General features: G+C 41.8%; 1 protein-coding gene across 4 annotated transcripts in view; it reads left to right on the forward strand.

Moving 5' to 3' along the window:
* The window catches only part of smoc2 (SPARC related modular calcium binding 2), a 92,403-nt gene that overhangs the window by 68,338 nt on the left and 1,787 nt on the right, over nt 1-22,278 (forward strand). For 2 of the 4 annotated variants that reach the window (XM_084153320.1, XM_084153321.1), the window contains exons 8-11: nt 585-771; nt 933-989; nt 1,744-1,826; nt 22,169-22,268. In XM_084153320.1, the coding sequence (XP_084009446.1) occupies nt 585-771; nt 933-989; nt 1,744-1,826; nt 22,169-22,268 (427 nt within the window). The remainder of the gene's footprint in view (nt 1-584; nt 772-932; nt 990-1,743; nt 1,827-22,168; nt 22,269-22,278) is intronic. The other 2 variants (XM_084153322.1, XM_084153323.1) reach the window with 1 other exon arrangement.

The raw sequence follows: 22,278 nt of genomic DNA on the forward strand, positions 1-22,278 counted from the left end.
TATACTCGGAAGCGGTGGATGGTATAACCGCCTCCTGAGTCAGACTAAAAGCCCACTCCATATTCCTCTTCTCTGTCGGCGGCATCTTGGAGCAGCCCCTGGGATGAGGGGAAATGCCTCGGGGGTACGAATAAAGGATTCAATTCAGGAAAGTCAAATTTCTGGTTGAAATGCTGGTGAGCGACCGTTGATCTAATATCCAAAAGTTATTTCCGTCTGTAGGTAATAATGTAAGAAATAACAACAATACAAAACAAAATACTGCAAAGTTGGCAAGGAGCTAGGAACATGGTGACCATGTCTGTCAGCACACGTTTGTTTTACTTCTGCTACCTTCTGGTTCATCTTCTGTGGGGTCTGGGGTCTGACGCTGCAGTTAGTCACAGAATATGGATAGGGATGGGAGCAATGTCAAGAGAAAAGAAACCACGCGTTTGTTTTATAACAATGGTGTGTTTAAATGAATTTTCCCCAGATATACTGTGTGTGGGTGTGTGTTTACCAAGGTGAACCATCTTCACTGCGCTGACTTGAGATGTGGTGATCTGTTCTCTCTGCTCCTCCCCTTACCCCTGATCCCTCAGCCTCGTCATGTGACCAGGAGCAGCAGTCGGCCCAGGAGGAAGCGCGGCAGCACAAGAACGAGGCGGTGTTCGTGCCCGACTGTGCCCAAGGGGGCCTCTACAAGCCTGTCCAGTGTCACCCGTCCACTGGGTACTGCTGGTGCGTGCTGGTGGACACAGGGCGGCCCATCCCTGGCACCTCCACCAGGTGAGAGACTGGCACTGCCCACACTGGCACTGCCCACCTTGACAGTACAGCTACAATACACCTGACAGGGGGCTGGAGCTGGAAGTTTTCAACCTGTATTACAGTAGGCTAACGGTATATCGTCTTATTGGGTACCCTGCTTTGTGTCCTGCTTTGTATAGTGTACGTCCTGAAGCTTCCAAGTGTACAGATGCAAGTACATACCAACGCACATGCAGGTACATACAGAATGCCCTTACATCCACATTTCCTATAGAGTCCAATCACACATTAAACTGAGTGCCAGTCACCAGTAGCTAAGCGGTCCATCATGGGCACTGCTGTGTGTGTGATTGAGGGGTTGACGGGGCTGAGTGTGGGGGTCAGGGGTTGGCGAGGCTGGCAAAGAGGGGGCATGCGTGCGGGTACAGTTTTAATGAGCGGGGGGAACGATGCAGAGCTGGGTATCGGATTAACAAGGCCCCAGGCAGGGCGCCAGACAGCGCATTAGTCTGTTCTTGGCCAGGACGCATGGCACAGCAGTGGCAATCGGGGCTCCGCTCTCTCGCGTTTTCCAAGGGAGGCCATGAAAGACGTCCCTGTGTCCCACGCTCTCTGTTTCCCTATTTTTCTCTCTCTCTCACACACAATTTCCTTTCTCTTTCACTCTTTTTCTCCCATCTCACTCTCACTGTTCCTCTTTCACACTCTCTCTCTCTCTCTCTCTCTCTCTCTCTCTCTCTCTCTCTCTCTCTCTCTCTCTCTCTCTCTCTCTCTCACACATACTATCCCTTTCTGTTTTGGGAGCAGCTTCTCACCCTCTCTCCAAGTTGCGGAGAAAGTATTTAGCCACAGTAATATTTCTAGATTAAGTGGGACTTTAAACTGCTGACATTTGATTGCATGGGGAGATGGGGGATGAATTATAACATTGTTCATTTATCCATGAGTGAACTGAACAACATTAATAGTTCTTTACATTGTGTATCACAGATATGAGCAACCAAAGTGTGATGGCAACGCCCGAGCCCATCCCACCAAACCGAAGGACCATTACAGAAGCAGACATCTTCAAGGTGGGTCTGGATGGATGAAGTCTACATGGTCTCTTTCCTCTTTCCTATCTAGAACACATTGTGGAATCTTAATCCTAACCATTAAACTTGTCTCTGACCCTAACTATGCTATGTGACATATAACGAATATATCACTATATAGTGACATATACAGTGCCTTGCAAAAGTATTCAGACCCCTTTGATTTCTTCACATTTGATTGTGTTACAAAGTAAGATAAAAATAGATTTTTGTCAACAATCTACACAAAATACTCTGTGAAAGTTGAAGAAGATTCATAGAAATTAAATGACTAAAATATAGTCGTTGCATAAGTATTCAGCTCCCTGAGTCAATACATGTTAGAAACAGCTTTGGCATTGATGACAGCTGTCAGTCTTTCTGGGTGTCTTTAAGAGCTTTGCACACCTGGATTGTGTAATATTTCCCGCTATTATTTTCAAAATTCTTCAAGCTCTGTCAAGATGTTGGGGATCATGGATAGACAGCAATTTTCAAGTCTTGCCATAGATTTTCAAGCAGATTTAAGTTAAAACTGTAACTTGGCCACTCAGGAACATTCACGGTAAGCAACTCCAGTGTAGATTTGGCCTTGTGTTGTAGTTTATTGTCCAGCTGAAGGTGAATTCCTCTCCCATTCTCTAGTGTAAAGCAGACTGAAGCAGGTTTTTCTCTAGGATTTTGCCTGTACTTAGCTCCAGCCCGTTTATTTTTATCTTGAAAAACTCCCCAGTATTTGCCGATAACAAGCATACCCATTCCATGATGCAGGCACCACAATGCTTGAAAATAAGGAGGCAGTTACTCAGTGATGTGTTGTGTTGGATTTGCCCCAAACATAAGGCTTTGCATTTAGGCCAAAAAGTGTATTCCTTTGCTGTGTTTTTTTACTTTAGTACCTTGTTGCATACAAGATGCATGTTTTGGAATATTTTTATTCTGTATATTTGTATTCTTCTTTTCACTCTGTCATTTAGGTCATTATTGTGGAGTAACTACAATGTTGTTGATCCATCCTCAGTTTTCTCCCATCACAGTCATTGAATGTTTTAAAATCACCAATTGCCTCATGGTAACATCCCTGAGCAGTTTCATTCCTGTCCTGCAGCTTAGTTCAGAAGGACGACTATATCTTTGATGTGTCTGGGTTGTTTAATATATAATCCACAGCAAAATGATTAACTTGACCATGCTTAAAGAGATATTCAATGTCTGTTTTGTTATTGTTACCGATTTACCAATCACTGCCCTTCTTTATGAGGCTTTTCAAAAGCTCCCTGGTCTTTGTAGTTGAATCTGTGCTTGAAATTCAATACTTGACTGAGGGACCTTACAGATGTTCTATCTATGGGGGACAGAGGAAGGGTTAGTCATTCAAAAATAATGTCAACCCCTATTATTTCAAAAAGAGTGAGTCCATGTAACTTATTATGTGATTTGTTAAGCCACATTTTATTCCGGAACTAATTTAGGCTTACCTAAACAAATAAATAATAATTGGTCATTTAGCAGACGCTCTTATCCAGAGCGACTTACAGGAGCAATTAGGGTTAAGTGCCTTGCTCAAGGGCACATCGACAGATTTTTCACCTAGTCGGCTCGGGGATTAGAACCAGTGACCTTTCGGTTACTGGCAAAACGCTCTTAACCACTAAGCTACCTGCCGCCCAAAGGGGCTGAATACTTATGCAACAACTATATTTTAGTTATACATTTTTATTTATCCACTTTGACCTTAGAGTATTTTGTGTAGATTGTTGACAAAAAATGGCAATTAAACCATTTGAATCACACTTTGTAACACAATAAAATGTGAAGAAATCCAAGAGGTCTGAATGCGTTTGCAAGGCACTTTAAATAATATGTCATTCTAAGTTAAATGTATGTAATATGTCACTATTAGGTTTAAAGTGGATCACTAGCTAGGTTTCCATACAATTGGTGACAGATTTTCATGCAAATATTCTCAAATCCACAATAAATTAAATGTGCATTTTTCCACCAGAAGTATGTTTCCATCAAACTGACTTTCTGATAAAAAAAGCTTTGCGTGATGACGTAATGCACATGAAAGCACTTTCGCGCTTAAAGTTTCTGTGTAACGGATAAAAGAAACTGAAGTTCAATATGTTTCCATCGCATTTAACTCTACCGATGGAATTTTGCATGAAGCTTATCACCGTGCACTTAACTTATTTCATAAGTTCATAACTTATGGTGGTTATGTAGTTCATCATAACTTATTTCATCTGCCTTTAAACTCTGCATGCTTTTCCACATCGTGGTTGTGGTAGAATGTAATATATCATCGCGTGACTCCAAGTTTACTTCGACATGATGCGTTTCAACATCGATTATCATGATCTATTTCACCAACAAATTAATTATCCCACCTTCTCTAGAGTATTTTGTTTTGTCGACATTGGGGAAATGTTACCAACAAAATTGCTGATTTTTGCATTAGGTAATTCATCCGCATGAAATGGTTGGATGGAAACCTGGTTACTATAAGTAACATATAAGTAAGTAATATAAGTAATATGTCAGTTTAGGTGACATATTACTACGTAATGGTTAAATATGACTATTTTGACATATTCTAATGAGACCATGTTTGTTTCACAGCAGTATATCCTATCTGCTGATCCCAACACAAGGGGCAAAAACACAGCGCCTGTGTGTGTCTTTGTTGACATCATTAGTGTTTATCCAGGAAATGCTTGACGCAGGCTGGCTTGATGTTTCCCACAACCCCTCACATTGTGTGTGTGTGTGTTTGTGTGTGTGATAGAGTGAGGAGACAGATGCTGATTAGTGAGGTATGTAATCAGGGACTGACGTGAAGGGAGAGATGTGAAATAGGCCGGTGACAGGGATCGCCAGTTGAGGATGGAAGAGAAACTGCATGTGTGAGAGAGGGAAAGATAATGAAGGACAGGAAGGATGGGGGATAACATGGACAGTTAGTGGAAGATGGATGGACAACAGGGATAGATAGGTGTGAGCAGGGGAAATCCCAAGAGGGTTGGTTTTTAGGCCTTGGTTGCGTCTCCTTTTTTTTCTTTTTTTTTTTAGTACAGAATGCGTTTTTTGGCAGAAATGCCTTCTGGAACATGTGTGCCTTAATAACAGACTTGTATGCCATCTGTAAATACGAATACAATTGTTAAATTACGAGCCTAGTTGGTTTAGCCACAGAAAAAGACAGCAACCTTCCCGCTAGCCATGATTGGCTGAGATAATGAGTGGGCTGGACATGCCGAGAGATGAGTTCGGATTGGTCTGCCATATAGCACGCTTCTGTCTATTTGAGCTGGTCAATACGTGTAGGTAATCCTGGCTTTGAATTTTTTTTATCACGTAGTAGAACTGCATAAGTGTTGCTCTCCACTTTCTGGAGGACAGAGTTTTGAAATCAGTGGAATTAGAGTATGATAACTAAGGAGATGGAGAAAACACATGTATCCGGATTACATCTTCAAACTAAGGGAAACCATGGCATCCGTGACAGGGAGAAGCGTCCAACCATGATGTATACGGGTAAGATAGTCTAGATAGCTACATTTTCAGATATTACACGTTTCTAATTTTGACAGAAAGTCGTATCATTTCGAGTTAAAGTGTACTGTTAGCAAGCTAGCTAACGTTAGCTGGCTGGCTCGCTACCTAACATTACGTCTATGATCTTATTATTCGTATCTCAGAGCCATTTGCTTTGCTAGTTATAGCCTAATGTTAGCTAGCTAACATTGAACCTGGTTGGTTAGCTACCTGCAGATTCATGCAGGGTAGTAACGTCATGAGTTGGGATTATGGTTAATTGTTTACCTAGCTAGCTAGCTACATGTCTTAACAAAAGACTCCACTATGCAAGTAACCATTTCAATAGAATATCACAGCGACAACTGTTGATAGACGTAGCTGGTAAATTTTCTCTGGCTATCTACTCCGATTTCAGAGCATTCTCGTCTGAGTGTGCTAGAGCGCAGAATAACTGACGCATTTACGAATGCTCAACACCCGTTGAATATGGCCAGTGTCAGTAAACGTTGGCAAAAAGCATAAATTGTTGCCAGCAGCATAGTTGTGGTCACCAGCGCTCTGGATAACATAAGAACAGCCTAACCAGCTCTGCTAGGGCGTGTACAATGGTCAGTGAGCTGTTCTCTCATTTGTGTCTGGAAGTATCTAGCAAGCTAGCCAACGTTAGCAAGTTAGCTTGGGTGCTTGACTGTTGTTGTTAGGACAGAACGCTCGGATCAACCCTTAAAGAGATGGGTGGGGCTAAGCTTAAGAGGGTGTGAATGATGCTGAATGGGTGTAGACAAAGAAAAGCTCTCCAGTAGGTATCAAAACATTTAAAGGCCATTTTCTCAATAGTGAGGTTACAAGTTTGTTTTACATTTACATTTTAGTAATTTTGCAGACGCTCTCATCCAGAGCGACTTACAGTTAGTGAGTGCATACATTTGATCAACTTTCAAAGCAGAATTACTTTCCGATTGTTCCTCAAATGCAGAGTATGATATACCATTTTGTAGCTCTGTGTCTCTGCTTTTATCCAATGTAAAAAACACAATTTCAAATTTTGCTACATAAGACCAAATCAAGGCGGTCGGTCACAATTGTTACCAAAAGTAAGATGAGTTAGCTACAGGAAAATATTGTTGATACTCGACAGGAAATTACAAAAATTACATATTGGTTACCTTACTCTGTAAGTAGTCTTTGGACAAGGAGAGACAGCAATCCATTCTTTGGTTTTGTCACCTATAGCTTCCGTCACCTTCAGCATTTTAGTCCAAAAACCAATGTTAGCATTTGATGAGAGCATCCAGGTAAACAAAACCAAATCATGGATTGCTGTCTCTTCTTGTCTAAAGACTGCTTACAGGGTAAGGAAAAAAATATGAAATGTTTTGAATTTGGGTGAACTATCTCTTTAATTCACCTGTAGCTCAGTTGGTAGAGCATGGCGCTTGCAACGCCAGGGTTGTGGGTTCGTTTCCCACGGGGGGCCAGTATGAAAATGTATGCACTCACTAACTGTAAGTCGCTCTGGATAAGAGCGTCTGCTAAATGACTAAAATGTAAATGTAAATCTGTAAACCCAGCCCCTAATGGAATGACAGCCATTTTAATAGTGTGTCAGATTCAGACAGAGGGAGCTTGGTCAGCAGTGTGTTTAGTGTTGGGCAGCTTTAGGTAAACAATGAAGCAGGAAAAATGGCATAATCTGCTGATCTGGTTTAATAAGGCGCTTTTAGGAAAGCCGATTGACACTGCTTTCACAACTGTGTTAAAAGACGTCTGTCTAGAAAACAGCTTTCATTCTTATTCACACTCCAGGCAGCACACAGAAACACATACAAAATAATAAATCTAATATTCTCAACACCATACAGCATCAGATACATGGGCTACATAAAGACAGAGGGGCCCTGTTTCGCTCGATCGGATGCTTTCTGCTTTGAGAGGGCTCAGACACGCCAGAATCTGTCCAGAAAAAGCTTAATGCTTTTCTATGGGCTTAATATGCAGCCCTAAGCTTGTCGCCTGCCTTCCCGCCTTTGGGACAACGACTCCCATTGTTAGGGCAGAGATATGAGGATCTCGGCATTATATACAGATCTCTGGTTTCAGCCACTTGTGAATTGGAAAGGAAAGTTGGCGGGTGCACAGTGCACTGTTCGGATGCTGGCTTGCCCTAAAGTAAATTGATGTTTTGCCAAAGTTGTATAATTACTCCAGTCTAAATACAATTATTCAAAATACTTCACCAGAGAGCATGACTTAGCCATGTAGAATCATTAGCTTCTTTACAAAAATAGCTGTGGATTGGGCTATGCCTATTTGGGAAGCAAGCAATCTGCAATTTGGGCAGTGCGCGTGGCAATAGGGTGATATTTGTGAAGATAATGTGTCTTGAGTATAATTTAAAATGTTGAGACAAGAAGAACGGGAGGGGTGTGTAGCTAACATATGGCGCGTCTCTCTCCAGAATGTATACACTCATCTGTCCAGAATGCGCTCTGCTGTCTCCCACCAATTCTTGCGCATTCATTGTTTCATTGTGTGAATTGTTTGCCCTTTGATTGTTTATTCTTCTAAGTTCCCCATTACATGTGTCACCAGTAGGTCTAGTGAACGTACCGTTAATCCCCGTCATTTAGTTACATTAATTAACGCATGTAATAATTAGCCTACAGTCATTTACCGTTCTCATTCTTTGAGTGGAAACGTTGTTTACAGAATTCACAACCTGCTACACTTGTGAGAAACAAATTTTGGTTTATTTCATAACCATCATTTACGAGTTTAGTCCATTTTTTCATTGTCTTTTGTTTGGAGTCAGTGCCGGCTCTAGCATCTTGGGGGCCCTAAGCGGGATTTGGTTGGGGGGCCCCCCACCTCACGGCAAAACATTTTAATTCTACACATTTTGTCATAATCAAATTAAATTAAATTTTAGTTGCCACATGCGCCGAATACAACAGGTGTAGACATTACAGTGAAATGCTTACTTACAAGCCCTTAACCAACAATGCAAATAGAAAAAGTGTTAAGTAAAAAAATTAAAGCAAATAACTAAAGAGCAGCAGTAAAATAAAATAACAGTAGGGAGGCTTTATACAGGGGGGTACCGGTGCAGAGTCAATGTGCGGGGGCACCGGCTAGTCGAGGTAATTGAGGTAATATTTACATGTGGGTAGAGTTATGCCTATGCATAAATAATAAACAGAGTAACAGCACCTTAAAAGAGGGGGATGGGGTGGGGGTGGGGGTGGGGGTGGGGGTGGGGGTGGGGGGCAGTGCAAATAGTCCGGGTAGCCTGTAATCCATGGCTTCTGGTTGGGGTATGTACGTACGGTCACGGGGGGATGACGTCATCGATGCACTTATTGATGAAGCCAGTGACTGATGTGGTGTACTCCTCAATGCTATCTGAAGAATCGCGGAACATATTCCAGTTTGTGCTAGCAAAACAGTCCTGTAGCTTAGCATCTGCGTCGTCTGACCACTTTTTTATTAACCGAGTCACTGGTGCTTCCTGCTTTAGTTTTTGCTTATAAGCAGGAATCAGGAGGATAGAGTTATGGTCAGATTTGCAAAATGGAGGGCAAGGGAGAGCTTTGTATGCGTCTCTGTGTGTGGAGTAAAGGTGGTCTAGAGTTTTTTTTCCTCTGGTTGCACATTTAACATGCTGGTAGAAATTAGGTAGAACGGATTTAAGTTTCCCTGCATTAAAGGCCCCGGCCACTAGGAGCGATGCCTCTGGATGAGCGTTTTCCTGTTTACTCATGGCCTTATACAGCTCAATGAGTGCAATCTTAATGCCAACATCAGTTTGTGGTGGTAGATAGACAGCTACGAAAAATATAGATGAAAAGTCTCTTTGTAAATAGTGTGGTCTACAGCTTATCATGAGATACTCTACCTCAGGCGAGCAAAACCTAGAGACTTCCTTAGTATTAGATTTTATGCACCAGATGTTGTTTACAAATATACACAGACAGCCACCCCTTGTCTTACCGGAATCAGCCGTTCTATCCTGCCGATGTAGTGTATATCCCGTCACATGTTATCCATGTCGTCGTTCAGCCACAACTTGGTGAAACATATTGTAAGATATTACAGTTTTTAATGTCCCGTTGGTAGGATAGCCTTAATCGTAGGTCGTCCAATTTGTTTTCAAATGATTGAACATTGGCTAATAGGATGATGGAAGAGGCAGTTTACTCGCTCGCCGTCGGATCCTTACAAGGCACCCCGACCTACATCCACGATATCTCTGTCTCTTTCTCATGCGAATGACAGGGATTTGGGCCTTGTCGAGTGTCTGTAGGATATCCTTTGTGTCTGACTCGTTGAAGAAAAAATCTTTGTCCAATACGAGGAGAGTAATCACTGTCCAGATATCCAGAAGCTCTTTTTGGTCATAACAAACAGTGGCAGAAACATTATGTACAGAATAAATTACAAATAACGCGACAAAAACACACATAATAGTACAATTGGTTAGAGGGCTGTAAAACGGCAGCCATCTTCTCTGACGCCACTTCATTAGAAGAAAATGTTGCAGTTTTAAAGGCCCAGTGCAGTCAAAAACGTGATTGACCTTTGTTTTATATATACAGTGCCTTCAGAAAGTATTCACACCACTTGACTTTTTCCACATTTTGTTGTGTTACAGCCTGAATTTAAAACAATTTAAATTGAGATTTTTTTTGTCACTGGCCTACACACAATACCCGTATACATGGATAAATGCTTCTCCCTCTCTGTCACGGATGCCATGGTTGCCCTTAGTTTGAAGATGTAATCCGGAGACAGGTGTTTTATACAACAGCCTTTGTGTGTTCTCTTTTCAACTCCGCATATTTACAATCAAACGCCAGACTTTTCTCCGTCTCCTTAACGATCATACTCTGCTTCCACCAGGAATTCCACTGATTTCAAAACTCGGACCTCCTAAAAGTGGAGAGCATTAGCGACACTTTTGCAGTTCTTCGTGATACCTTTCAAAAATGCCACATTAGAAACGATTACCTAAACATACTGAACAGCTCATGTTATAGACAGAAGTGTGCTACATGGCAGACCAATCCGAACTCATCTCTCAGCATGTCCAGCCCACCCATTATCTCAGCCAATCATGGCCAGTGGGAAGGTTCCTGTCTTTTTCCGTGACTAAACCAACTAGGCTCGTAATTTAACAATTTGATTAGTATTTACAGATGGCATACAAGATTGATATTAAGGCACATGAAAGTTCACATATTCAAAAAATGTTTTACGTTCAAATGCCTCTCCTGTGAAGCAGCGACGTGCAACATATGCCCAGTTTCCTGAATCGAGTCACACATATTGTCCGTTTAAAATCTATGAATTATTTTAGATTACTTTGATAAAGTTGGCTATAAATCGATCTCTGAATGTGCTAGAGCGACGAAACCACTCTCTCCTGCTGCACTACGATGTAAGGATTCCAGGCATGTGCATTGTCAGTAGCTGTTCAGCCAGGAGTTGATGGAGAGTTGGAAGAGCGAATGAAATGGTAGGAGGGACATCCCAGCTTCAAGTGGTGTCAGATTTCACATCATATGTCACAAACGTGGAAGACATACACTACCAGTCAAAAGTTTGGACACACCTACTCATTCAAAGGTTTTTCTTAATTTTTTACTATTTTCTACATTGTAGAATAATAATGAAGACATCAAAACTATGAAATAACACATATGGAATAATGTAGTAACCAAAAAAGTGTTAAACAAATCAAAATATATTTTATATTTGAGATTCTTCAAATAGCCACCCTTTGCCTTGGTGATAGCTTTGCACACTCTTGGTACTGCATGCACTGATCTACTGTGGGCTCTGCCGCCTCAGCCATACTGTCAGTCTATCATCAATTGGTCCGCTACTATTCATAGAGTTTATCTTGTGATCTCGACAAATCAACTTTTATTATGTCGTGATCATGAGAAAATCATCTTGTGATCTCGACAAAATAACTTTTGTCATGACGTGATCATGAAATAAATAAGTTGTGATCTCGACATAACAATGGAATAATTGTTTTATTGGTACACTACATGACCAAATGTATGTGGACACCCGTTCATCGAACATCTCATTCAAATCATGGAAATTAATATGAAGTTGGAGTTGGTCCCCCCTTTGCTGCTATAACAGCCTCTATTCTTCTAGGAAGGCTTTCCACCACTAGATGTTGGTCCTCTGTAGCTCAATTGGTAGAGCATAGCGCTTGCAACGCCAGGGTAGTGGGTTCGATCCCCGGGACCACCCATACGTAAAAATGTATGCACACATGACTGTAAGTCGCTTTGGATAAAAGCGTCTTCTAAATGGCATATTATTATTATATTATTAACATTGCTTCGGGAACTTGCTTCCATTCAGCCACAACAGCATTAGTGAGGTCGGGCACTGATGTTGAGCGATTACGCCTGGCTTGCAGTCGGCGTTCCAATTCATCCAAAAGGTGTTCAATGGGGTTGAGGTCAGGGCTCTGTGCAGGCCAGTCAAGTTCTTCCACACTGATCTTGACAAACCATTTCTGTATGGACCTTGCTTTGTGCATGGGGGCATTGTCATGCTGAAACAGGAAAGGGCCTTCCCCAAACTGTTGCCAGAAATTGAAAACACAGAATCGTCTAGAATGTCATTGTATGCTGTAGCGTTAAGATTTCCCTTCACTGGAACTAAGGGTCCTAGCCCGAACCATGAAAAACAGCCCCAGACCATTATTCCTCCTCCATAAAACTTTACAATTGGCACTATGCATTGGGGCAGGTAGCATTCTCCTGGCATCCCCCAAACCCAGATTCGTCCAGGTGGTGAGGCGTGATTCAGCACTCCAGAGAACGCGTTTCCACTGCTCCAGTCCAATGGCGGCGAGCTTTACACCACTCCAGCCAACACGTGGCATTGCACATGGTGATCTTAGACTTGTGTGTGGCTGCTCAGCCATGGAAACCCATTTCATGAAGCTCCTGACGTTGCTTCCAGAGGCAGTTTGGAACTCGTAGTGAGTGTTGCAACCGAGGACAGACAATTCTTACGCGCTACGTTTTTCTGCACTTGGCGGTCCGTTTTGTGAGCTTGTGTGTCCTACCACTTCACGACTGAGCCGTTTCCACTGAGCCATTTCCACTTCACAATAACAGCACTTACAGTTGACCGGGGCAGCTATAGCAGGGTAGAAATTTGACGGTGCCACGTTGAAAGTCACTGAGCTCTTCAGTAAGGACATTCTACTGCCAATGTTTGTCTATGGAGATTGCATGGCGGTGTGCTCAATTTTATAATTTATACATCTTTCAACACCGGGTGTGGCTGAAATAGTGGAATCCACTATTTGAATGGGTGTCCACATACTTCTCTATATGTAATGTATATCCTCTCTGGACTTCCATAATTAAATGGTGCACATTTGACATTGGTGGTTATGCCATACCGTCATGCCAAATTTATGAACCCTTTATAGAGCATTACATACTGTTATAGATGATTTGTGACACATTTATGAAGGCGTTTTTTTCGCATTGTTCGTAACTTATTTTGTACATAATGTTGCTGCTACCGTCTCTTATGACCGAAAATAGCTTCTGGACATCAGAACAGCGATTACTCACCTTGAACTGGACAAAAAAAATATATTTAATGAGTCGGACGAGGGATTTACTTCAAACACCCGACAGGGCCCTCATACCCGTCATTCGCAGTATAAAGAAAAGGAGATATCGCGGAAGGAGATCGGGGTGCCTAGTAAGGAGCCTGCGACGAGTGCCTTTGCCATCGATACTATTGGCCAACTTACAATCGCTTGATAAGAAAGTGGAAGAACTACAAGCACGTATATCCTACCAACAGGACATTAAAAACTGTAATAACTTATGTTTCACCGAGTTGTGGCTGAAAGAAGACATTAATAACATACAGCTGGCGGGTTATACACTGTATCGGCAGGATAGAACAGCAGCCTCTGGTAAGACAAGGGGTGAAGGTCGCTTGCGAAAGTATTCACCCCCCTTTGCATTTTTCCTATTTTGTTGCCTTACAACCTAGAATTAAAATGGATTTTTTTGGGGTTTGTATCATTTGATTTACACAACATGCCTACCACTTTGAAGATGCAAATATTTTTTATTGTGAAACAAACAAGAAATAAGATTAAAAAAATTGAAAATCTTGTTTAGGTGCTTCACAGCAAAGGGGGTGAATACATATGCACGCACCAGTTTTCCGTATTTTCTTTTTTTAAACAAGTTATTTTTTTCATTTCACTTCACCAATTTTGACTATTTTGTGTATGTCCATTACATGAAATCCAAATAAAAATCAATTTAAATTACAGGTTGTAATGCAACAAAATAAGAAAGTTTTCATCTATATTCTTCGTAGCTGTCTATTTACCACCACAAACCGATGCTGGCACTAAGACCGCACTCAATGAACTGTATACGACCATAATCAAACAGGAAAACGCTCATCCGGAGGATGCGATCCTAGTGGCCGGGGACTTTAATGCAGGGAAACTTAAATCCGTTTTACCTCATTTTGTACCAGCATGTTAAATGTGCAACCAGAGGGAAAAAAACTCTAGACCACCTTTACACCACACACAGAGACTCTCCCTCGCCCTCCGTTTGGCAAATCTGACCATAATTCTATCCTCCTGATTCCTGCTTAGAAGCTAAAACTAAAGCAGGAAGCACCAATGACTCGGTCAATAAAAATGTTCACATGCTTACCTTGATACCCACTTTGCTCATGGACGACCAGGCAAATGTCAGATTTTCGGTTGTCTGATAAACTTTCACTCGGCAATATACTTTTAAAAGTGAAATTTTTTGAATGTGGCCGTTGAATGTGGCCATTGAAGATGTTCACTAAATGATCTATAACAGACACTTACAAATATAAATAGATTGAACTTTTTATAAATGTGATAACAATGCACAAGTACATTTGAGTGGATATAGACAAATGCCAAACATGATTGCAATATTTTAAGTATCATAACATGCACAAGTGGCTCAAACAATTCCCATGGATCCAATAACATACTTTCTCTCTTTTGTGCTTTAGAAACCTGCTGCCTCATGTTAATGACCCTGTATAACTCAGTTTAACTGCATCCGTTTCTGTCACTCTGTAGCAGAAATATCCAATCAGGACAAGTTAACACAATTAATACACAACCAGCAATTGAATGTAGGTTATTAGTTAATGTACAGGCATATTGCCATATTTTGACCATTATAAAATCATCCACTAAATCTAAACCCAAGGATCAACAACTGAGCATTTTAAACCTCCCTACATTCACCCCCCTGTCTTTCATTCAGATGACCCTGTATATCTAATACCTTTTCCATCTTGCAATCTACATAAATATAACACAGCAAATCTTTATAACACTTGTTGATTTAATGAATAAGCCCTGCCCTATTTTCAATGCAATTCCAATGTGTGTGTGTGTGTGTGTGTGTTTCTGTGTGACTGTGTGTGTCTGTGTGCCTACATCTGTATTTTGGGATACTTTTAATGACTACTTTAAACGTCTTCTTTCACAGAACCGCTGACCGATCGGAACCAAATTTGGTATATCATTTAGCATCTATTGTTCGAATGCACATCTTCAAATGCACTATTTTCCAAAACTCTAGCTGAAACAATATGTCTGCTATGAGACAATGAGCTTACATGAATGTTTTTTCCTGTCCAACAGCGTCACAATGTGGCCAAACTCAACCATATTTTACAGGTTAGCTAGACTCATATCCTTAAGCATGTGTGCCAAATTTCATCACTCTGAGTCAAACAGATCAAGAGCTATAAACATGTGCCCGTTATAGTGCCACCGTGTGGTCAATATGAATGTGCTTGCATATGTTGAGTCCTCACATTGTTTGGAACATGTGTACCAAGTTTCGTTACAATGCAAATATCCGTGACTGATATATATGCGTTTGTGGCAGACCACTCCCACTTGAGTGTTTATTGGTAAGTTGCAACCATGTTTTTTGACGTACTATCCTGGATTATAGTGTGTGTACAGACCTTGGTCCATAGATGCCATATATCAAGTTTTGCAATGATTGGTCATTCGGTGCCAGAGGAGTAGCATTTTAAGTGTTTTTCACAAAATTCAAAATGGCGGAAAATCCATCATGGCAGACTTTATGGATTTTGAGGCAAGTTTGTTCCGTGTGAGGAGTGGGACGTATGGACTACATTTCATGGTCACACAGGGTGCAGGGGCTGACCTTTCAAAGTTTGCATTTTCAATCGCTTGTTTTAGTGCCACCATATGGCCAATTGGCATGGTATTGCATGAGAGAGTGTGCCCTTGGGCCTTTACCATTTTGCTAAGTTGCACATTCCTGAGCCTTTTCATCTCTTGGGAATTTGACATTTTTCACCAAAACGGCAGAAAAAGGTACATAATAATAATAACAATAATGAACTGGAACAAATACAATAGGGTTTCACCAGCTTCACATTTACATTACATTTTAGTCATTTAGCAGACGCTCTTATCCAGAGCGACTTACATTATTATTATTTTTTTTTTTTCATACCCCCTGTGGGAAACGAACCCACAACCCTGGCGTTGCAAACACCATGCTCTATCAACTGAGCTACATCCCTGCCGGCCATTCCCTCCCCTACCCTGGACGACGCTGGGCCAATTGCGCGGCGCCCCATGGGTCTCCCGGTCGCGGCCGGCTACGACAGAGCCTGGATTCGAACCAGGATCTCTAGTGGCACAGCTAGCACTGTGCTGCAGTGCCTTAGACCACTGCGCCACTCACTGCTTGAACCCCTAATGAACCAGAAAAAGAACAATAGGGTTTCACCAGCTTTGCTGCTGAACCCATTATAATAATAATAATAATATTAATAATAATAATAATAATAATAATAATAATAATAATAATAATAATAATAATAATAATAATAATAATAATAATAATAATGAATGCCAACAAATACAATAGGGTTTCATCAGCTTAGCTGCTGAACCACTAATGAACGGCAACAAATAGAATAGGGTTCCACCAGCTTCGCTGCTTGAACCCTTAATAATAATAATGAACGCCAACAAATAAAATAGGGTTTCACCAGCTTTGCTGCTTGAACCCCTAAATATAGCTGCAAGCAGCAATGCCAGGTTCATGCTATGGGCCCACTGTGCCACCATCGGGACAAATTGGACACATTGCCCTAGGAGGAGCTACTTCTGCACTCCTTACCACACTTGTCCAATATCACAACTCACAAACAGATCATGCAATGTGCATAGTTTGGAAAGGTTTGTATGATGTTAACTGTTTTAAAATGACTTCTTCTCCAGAACCACTAGACCGATCGGCACCAAATTTGGTAAATAACATCTAGGGATGCACATCTTCAAGACTCTTGTTAAAACAATATGGCCACAATAAGCAAATGAGCTTGCATTAATGATTTTTCCTGTCCAAGAGCGAATTGAGCCATACTGAACCAAACTGAACCATACAGATTAGCTACACTCATATCCCAGCTTCGCTGCTGAACCCGTAATAATGAACGCCAACAAATACAGGTCAACATGTTAATAATCCAGGCCATGCAGGAGCCATGAACAGAGCTTCCACTGTTTCCAGACCAGTCCACTGCTGTTTATGTAACACTGTGCCCGGCCAGAGCTGTGTTTGCAGGTGGAGTTTACTGAACAGAACAATAACAGAACAGGTCCAGGGCGGAGCAGCCCACGGTACCAAAACATTCAAGGGCCATTTTCTCAAAAGTGGGGTTACAAGTTTATCAACTTTCAAAGAATAATTACTTTCCCATTGTTCCTCAACTGCAGTGTATGATATACAATTATATACAAGAGTCTCTACTTTTATCCAATGTAAAAAAAACACGATTTCAAATTTTGCTACATAAGACCAAATCGAGGCGTTGGGTCACATTTCTTATGAGGCATGACAGAGGACAGGTGCAGGCTTATTATCATCACACACTGAAAACACTCTCTGCTATTGATGTAGCCTACTGTTTTTGCTATTGCCATACTCTTTCTATAATTTATGTACTATATAATTACACCCTCTTGGTCAGGTTGTTAATGTGTTCTCAATAACTGATCTGGTTAAAATGCTCCATTTTGTGGCCCTGCTAGAGCCTGTTGAGCATTTGTGAAATATGGCTTATTACAAGCTGGAGAGAAACTAATGAAGAGATGTGTTGTTAACCAAGTGCTCTGTGGTTGAGGAGGTGGCAATGGGATGGGGAACAACTACAACCATCCCATGAGAGAGACCTCAACCGCAGAACATTAGATTCATCAGAAACACACAGTAGTAGAGTACTGCTTAGCGAGGCTTGTTCGTAAAGACTCAGAGTGTGAGAGTGCAGTCACACTCTCACACTCTCACAAACATGCATACAACATCTATCATGGCACCCTGTCCTATATAACTCCCATCTCTCGTTATAAATTGTGTCGGGACAGAGAGTCAAGAAAAAGCTGCATCTAGTTTTTTTTTTTTAATGAGCTATTGCTTCAGTGGCCGTAAACTCGGTTAGTGTATAAAACTGGGAAGGATAATTATAAATGTTGCCTTCACATCACAGCAGCATATTTGCACTTGAAGCACTGGTGTTGAAAGGTTTATGGGGCGAGAAGGAAGAAGGGGGCAACATGCGCTGAAAGGTGTGAGGGGATGGGGGTGTTTGGCCAGTGTGAGGGACAGAGGGATGCCATGGGGGCTGATCCTGGGAGCTGCTGCACTGAGTACTGACAAGGCTTTGCCCCATGTGGGTTTATGAATTAACCAGGCAGATCGCTCAAGAGTGACTTCAAAATTGGACGTGTATCCATGCCCTGAGGATGCCGGGAAATTCCTTTGAAACCGGCCACTAGGGGCAACAGTGAGCCCTATTATCATCAAGTAGGCTTGGGTTTTACTAGGGCGTTGTGGACAGGGCTGGTGGATGGGTATAATCCCATGACTCTGGATCAGAAGGTTGCGTGTTTCGATGGTTCGAAGGTTGCGTAATCCCATGACTCTGGATCAGAAGGTTGCGTGTTTGATCCCAGTGGTGGACACTCATTTTTTATTTTTGTTTGAACCCTATCCAAAACCTTAAAACTTTACCTTCTAAATTTGGCGTTAGGAGAAACGTGGATAAACGTCTAATTCTTGTTGGAATTAACACTGGCTCACACACACACGTCACACAGGCCCGTATACACACACACACATATGGATGTACGCAAGCAGGCACATTCACACACACATAAACACACAAACACACACACACACTCACTTCAGTGCATGCTCGCACAAGCAAATGATATACAGTTTATCAAACCATAATGAATAGTAGCAGGGACAACCCAGCAGGTCTTCAACAAACAAAGATGTCTTCGTGTTCTGCGCAGGACAACTGTGTGTAACTTCGCCCAATTTTATTTTGCACCATATCTGTCAGTCAGGCATTACGTAATTATAATCATTAACCATTTACTGCTTCGGCCTGGGCCTGAACGGAAAACGTCCAGACTCAATTTCATTTGAATGATGGCAAGAACATTCGCGTCCTGCCCCTTAGCTAAATGGACGACTAGACAAGAGTTGACCACACCCACACACACCGTCTACTGCCAATTGGTAGTGTCTCGCTGGATCTGGATCTTTACCTGAAGGCTTAACATTTGTATGAACTGGAGGGACATTTGAATTCCTGGAGGATTACAGAAATTCAATATACACAAACCAACGAACAACTCCAACTATCCCACAAAATCCCAAGTCACTAGTTTGAAAAAAAAAAACATTGTTTCGCCCTTTTTCTTGTGAAGGTGCAATTGTGTGAGCATCTAGACTAAATATGCACAATAAGGCCACCAGGCACCAGCTATGCCATTAACAGGTGGGTAAGATATTTTAGGCCGAGGATGCACGACAAAACCGAACCACCCCATCCTGCCCCCCAGGACGCCTCTTCTCCATAGCAGCAACCTTATAACGTTCTGCCAATGTGATTTGATTTATTTCATTCATGCTCGCAGTTGACAAGACTGAATTATGCAGAATGCACAGTTACATTTAGACAATACTTTAAAAACACAAGATACTACATTAAAGAAAAAAGATCCTAGCTTACAAGAAATTCGTTTAAAAAGTCACATTTCAGTAGCATTTTTCATCCTATTTGTCCTTGCGTTAATACTGGACTGTTGGTTCTGGTTGCGGAGGTATCTGTCAGTACTGTCTCCCCTTCTCTGTGGTAAGCCTTTGACATGTCTGCAAGCAGGACCCGGACCATTGTGGTTTGCTTTGAGTCTGGCTCTGTAAGCCAGATGCTCTGACCACCGCATTTGTGGTGCTGTGTTTAGGAAAGTATGCATACTGTTTTTTTGCATTCCTCAAAAGCAACTGACATGAGCTTCTTGACAATGAGCCTTTCCTGGACTTTGCCCAGACAGGATCTCAGAGAAATTGGTCTCCAATCACTTTTCTCTGCAGGAAAGGGGATCCTAGGAACAGGGAAGATGTTCGCGGTCTTCCACACTGTAGGTACAGACCCCAGTTAATAGGAGGTGTTTACTAAGTGTGTGACCACTAGAGCTAGATCCTCTGCAAAATCTGTTACTTTACATACCACATAGTTTACGTACAGTGCCTTCAGAAAGTTTCCACATTTTGTTGTGTTACAGCCTGAATTTAAAATGGATTAAATAGAGATTGTTTTGTCACTGGTCTCCACACAGTGTCAAAGTGGAAATATGTTTTTTGAAATTTTTACAAATTAATACAATATGAAAAGCTGAAATGTCTTGAGTCAATAAGTTTTCAACCCCTTTGTTATGGCAAGCCTAAATAATTTCAGGAGTACAAATTTGCTTAACAAGTCACATAATAAGTTGCATGGACTCACTCTGTGTGCAATAATAGTGTTTAACAATTTTTGAATGACTACCTCATCTCTGTACCCCACACATACAATTATCTGTAAGGTCCCTCAGCCAAGCAGTGAATTTCAAACACAGATTCAACCACAAAGATCAGGGAGGTTTTCCAATGCCTCGCAAAGAATGGCACCTATTCGTGCCATGGTGAAGTTATTAATTACACTTTGGATGGTGTATCAATACACCCAGTCACTACAAAGATACAGGCGTCCTTCCTAACTCATTTGCCGGAGAGGAAGGAAACCGCTCAACGATTTCACCATGAGGCCAATGGTGACTTTAAAACAGTTTCAGAGTTGAATGGCTGTGATAGGAGAAAACTGGGGCTGGATCAACAACATTGTAGTTACTCCACAATACTAACCTAATTGACAGAGTGAAAAGAAGGAAGCCTGTACAGAATAACATATTCAAAAATATGCATCCTGTTTGCAACAAGGCACTACAGTAATACTGCAAAAGAAATTGGCAAATTCAGGCTGTAGCACAACAAAATGTGAAAAAAGTTAAGGGGTGTAAATACTTTCTGAAGGCACTGTAGCTATTGGGAAGCGGTGTCATGAGAGTCTAGATATTTTATTGGGTCTGGGCCATTGAGGGCCTACTCAAATTTAAATGCAAGTTTCAGAGCAGAAACAGCCAGGCCTGTCTAACAGTTAAGACATGTGAGAGTCAGTCGAGTCGTCAACCCTCGGTTCAGCTGCTGATAAACCTTTGCTTTTCTCTCTCGTCAATCCTCGATTACGCTGCTCATACACCTTTGCTTTTCTCTCTTTACCTGGGAAAGGAGGAGATGAGGCTGGGTGTTTACCCCTGCGCTGGTCGCCACCTGTTAGAGAAGGGCCAAGCATGCTATTATCTCCTGTGTAGGCCTGGGTCATAAGAAGAGAAGAAACCCTGGATAATCTTCTCCTTCTCCTCCCACAGGCGGCGCGTTGGGGTGGGGGAATGGGGGATGGAGGGGGTGACTGTGAGAAAACCAAAAACTCCTGGAGGAAGAGTCCAGGAATCTCTCGGGCCTTCAGCTCTTCCAGAACAACCTTGGCACCTTATTCTTAAAACATTATGGCCTAACACACATTTACTATCATTAGGGTAATTTGCTTCAGTTGCCTCCTCATGTATGTACATATTGGAGAGGTTTTTTCCCTACTGTTCTGCATGTGATGAATGGCTAAGGCTAGGTGGAGGTGTCTATTGGATGGAATTGTTTAACTCGTTTCAATGGCAGACGAGACTCCAATTTACCCAGTGACACATATACGGCACATACCGGCTATGTACATTTCTCAACTGATTCATTTTTTACAAGTTCAAATACAAATCCTCAGACCATCACACACATATTGATTATAATATCAGGTAATGTTGTAGATAGAGACCAAAAGGATGGGAATATTAAGATGATCATAATCAATAATATCTACAGTTTGCCTGTGAAAGGGCACCAGGCGTTGGTTAGTCACGCGGGGGCCACGGGCCGGGGCCCCTGGTCTGTAGCCCACAGCTGTGAAAACTGTGAAAGGTTTGCTCTGGGAGCCTCCAGGATGATTGGCAGTTATCTTCTTCTGTGTGACAGAGTCTCGTTGGGTTTTATTTTCCCCTCTGCCATATTTATGTGCTACTCATGTTCAAACTACAGTCTCTGTTATTTTACTTCCCTTCCCAGAGGTTTATTGGGGTTTTATGGCGGCCACCAACTTTGAAAAATTGCTGGCATGACATTGAATGGAAAGTCATTGTTCTGTCTCATTACTCGCCGATGTTGAAGTTCTTTTACAAATCAAACACATAATAGGTGAATATGCACTTATTCAGCTACCTTTGTTTTCCTTTTCAGGGTGTCCCGGGGCAAAGAAAACAGAATTTCTGACGAGTGTTCTCGACGCGCTGTCAACAGACATGGTTCATGCTGTCACAGATCCAGCGTCTGCCGGCAGGTTAGAATGT

The sequence above is a fragment of the Coregonus lavaretus genome, assembly GCF_964263955.1.
Source record: "Coregonus lavaretus genome assembly, chromosome: 36".
NCBI lineage: Eukaryota > Metazoa > Chordata > Actinopteri > Salmoniformes > Salmonidae > Coregonus > Coregonus lavaretus.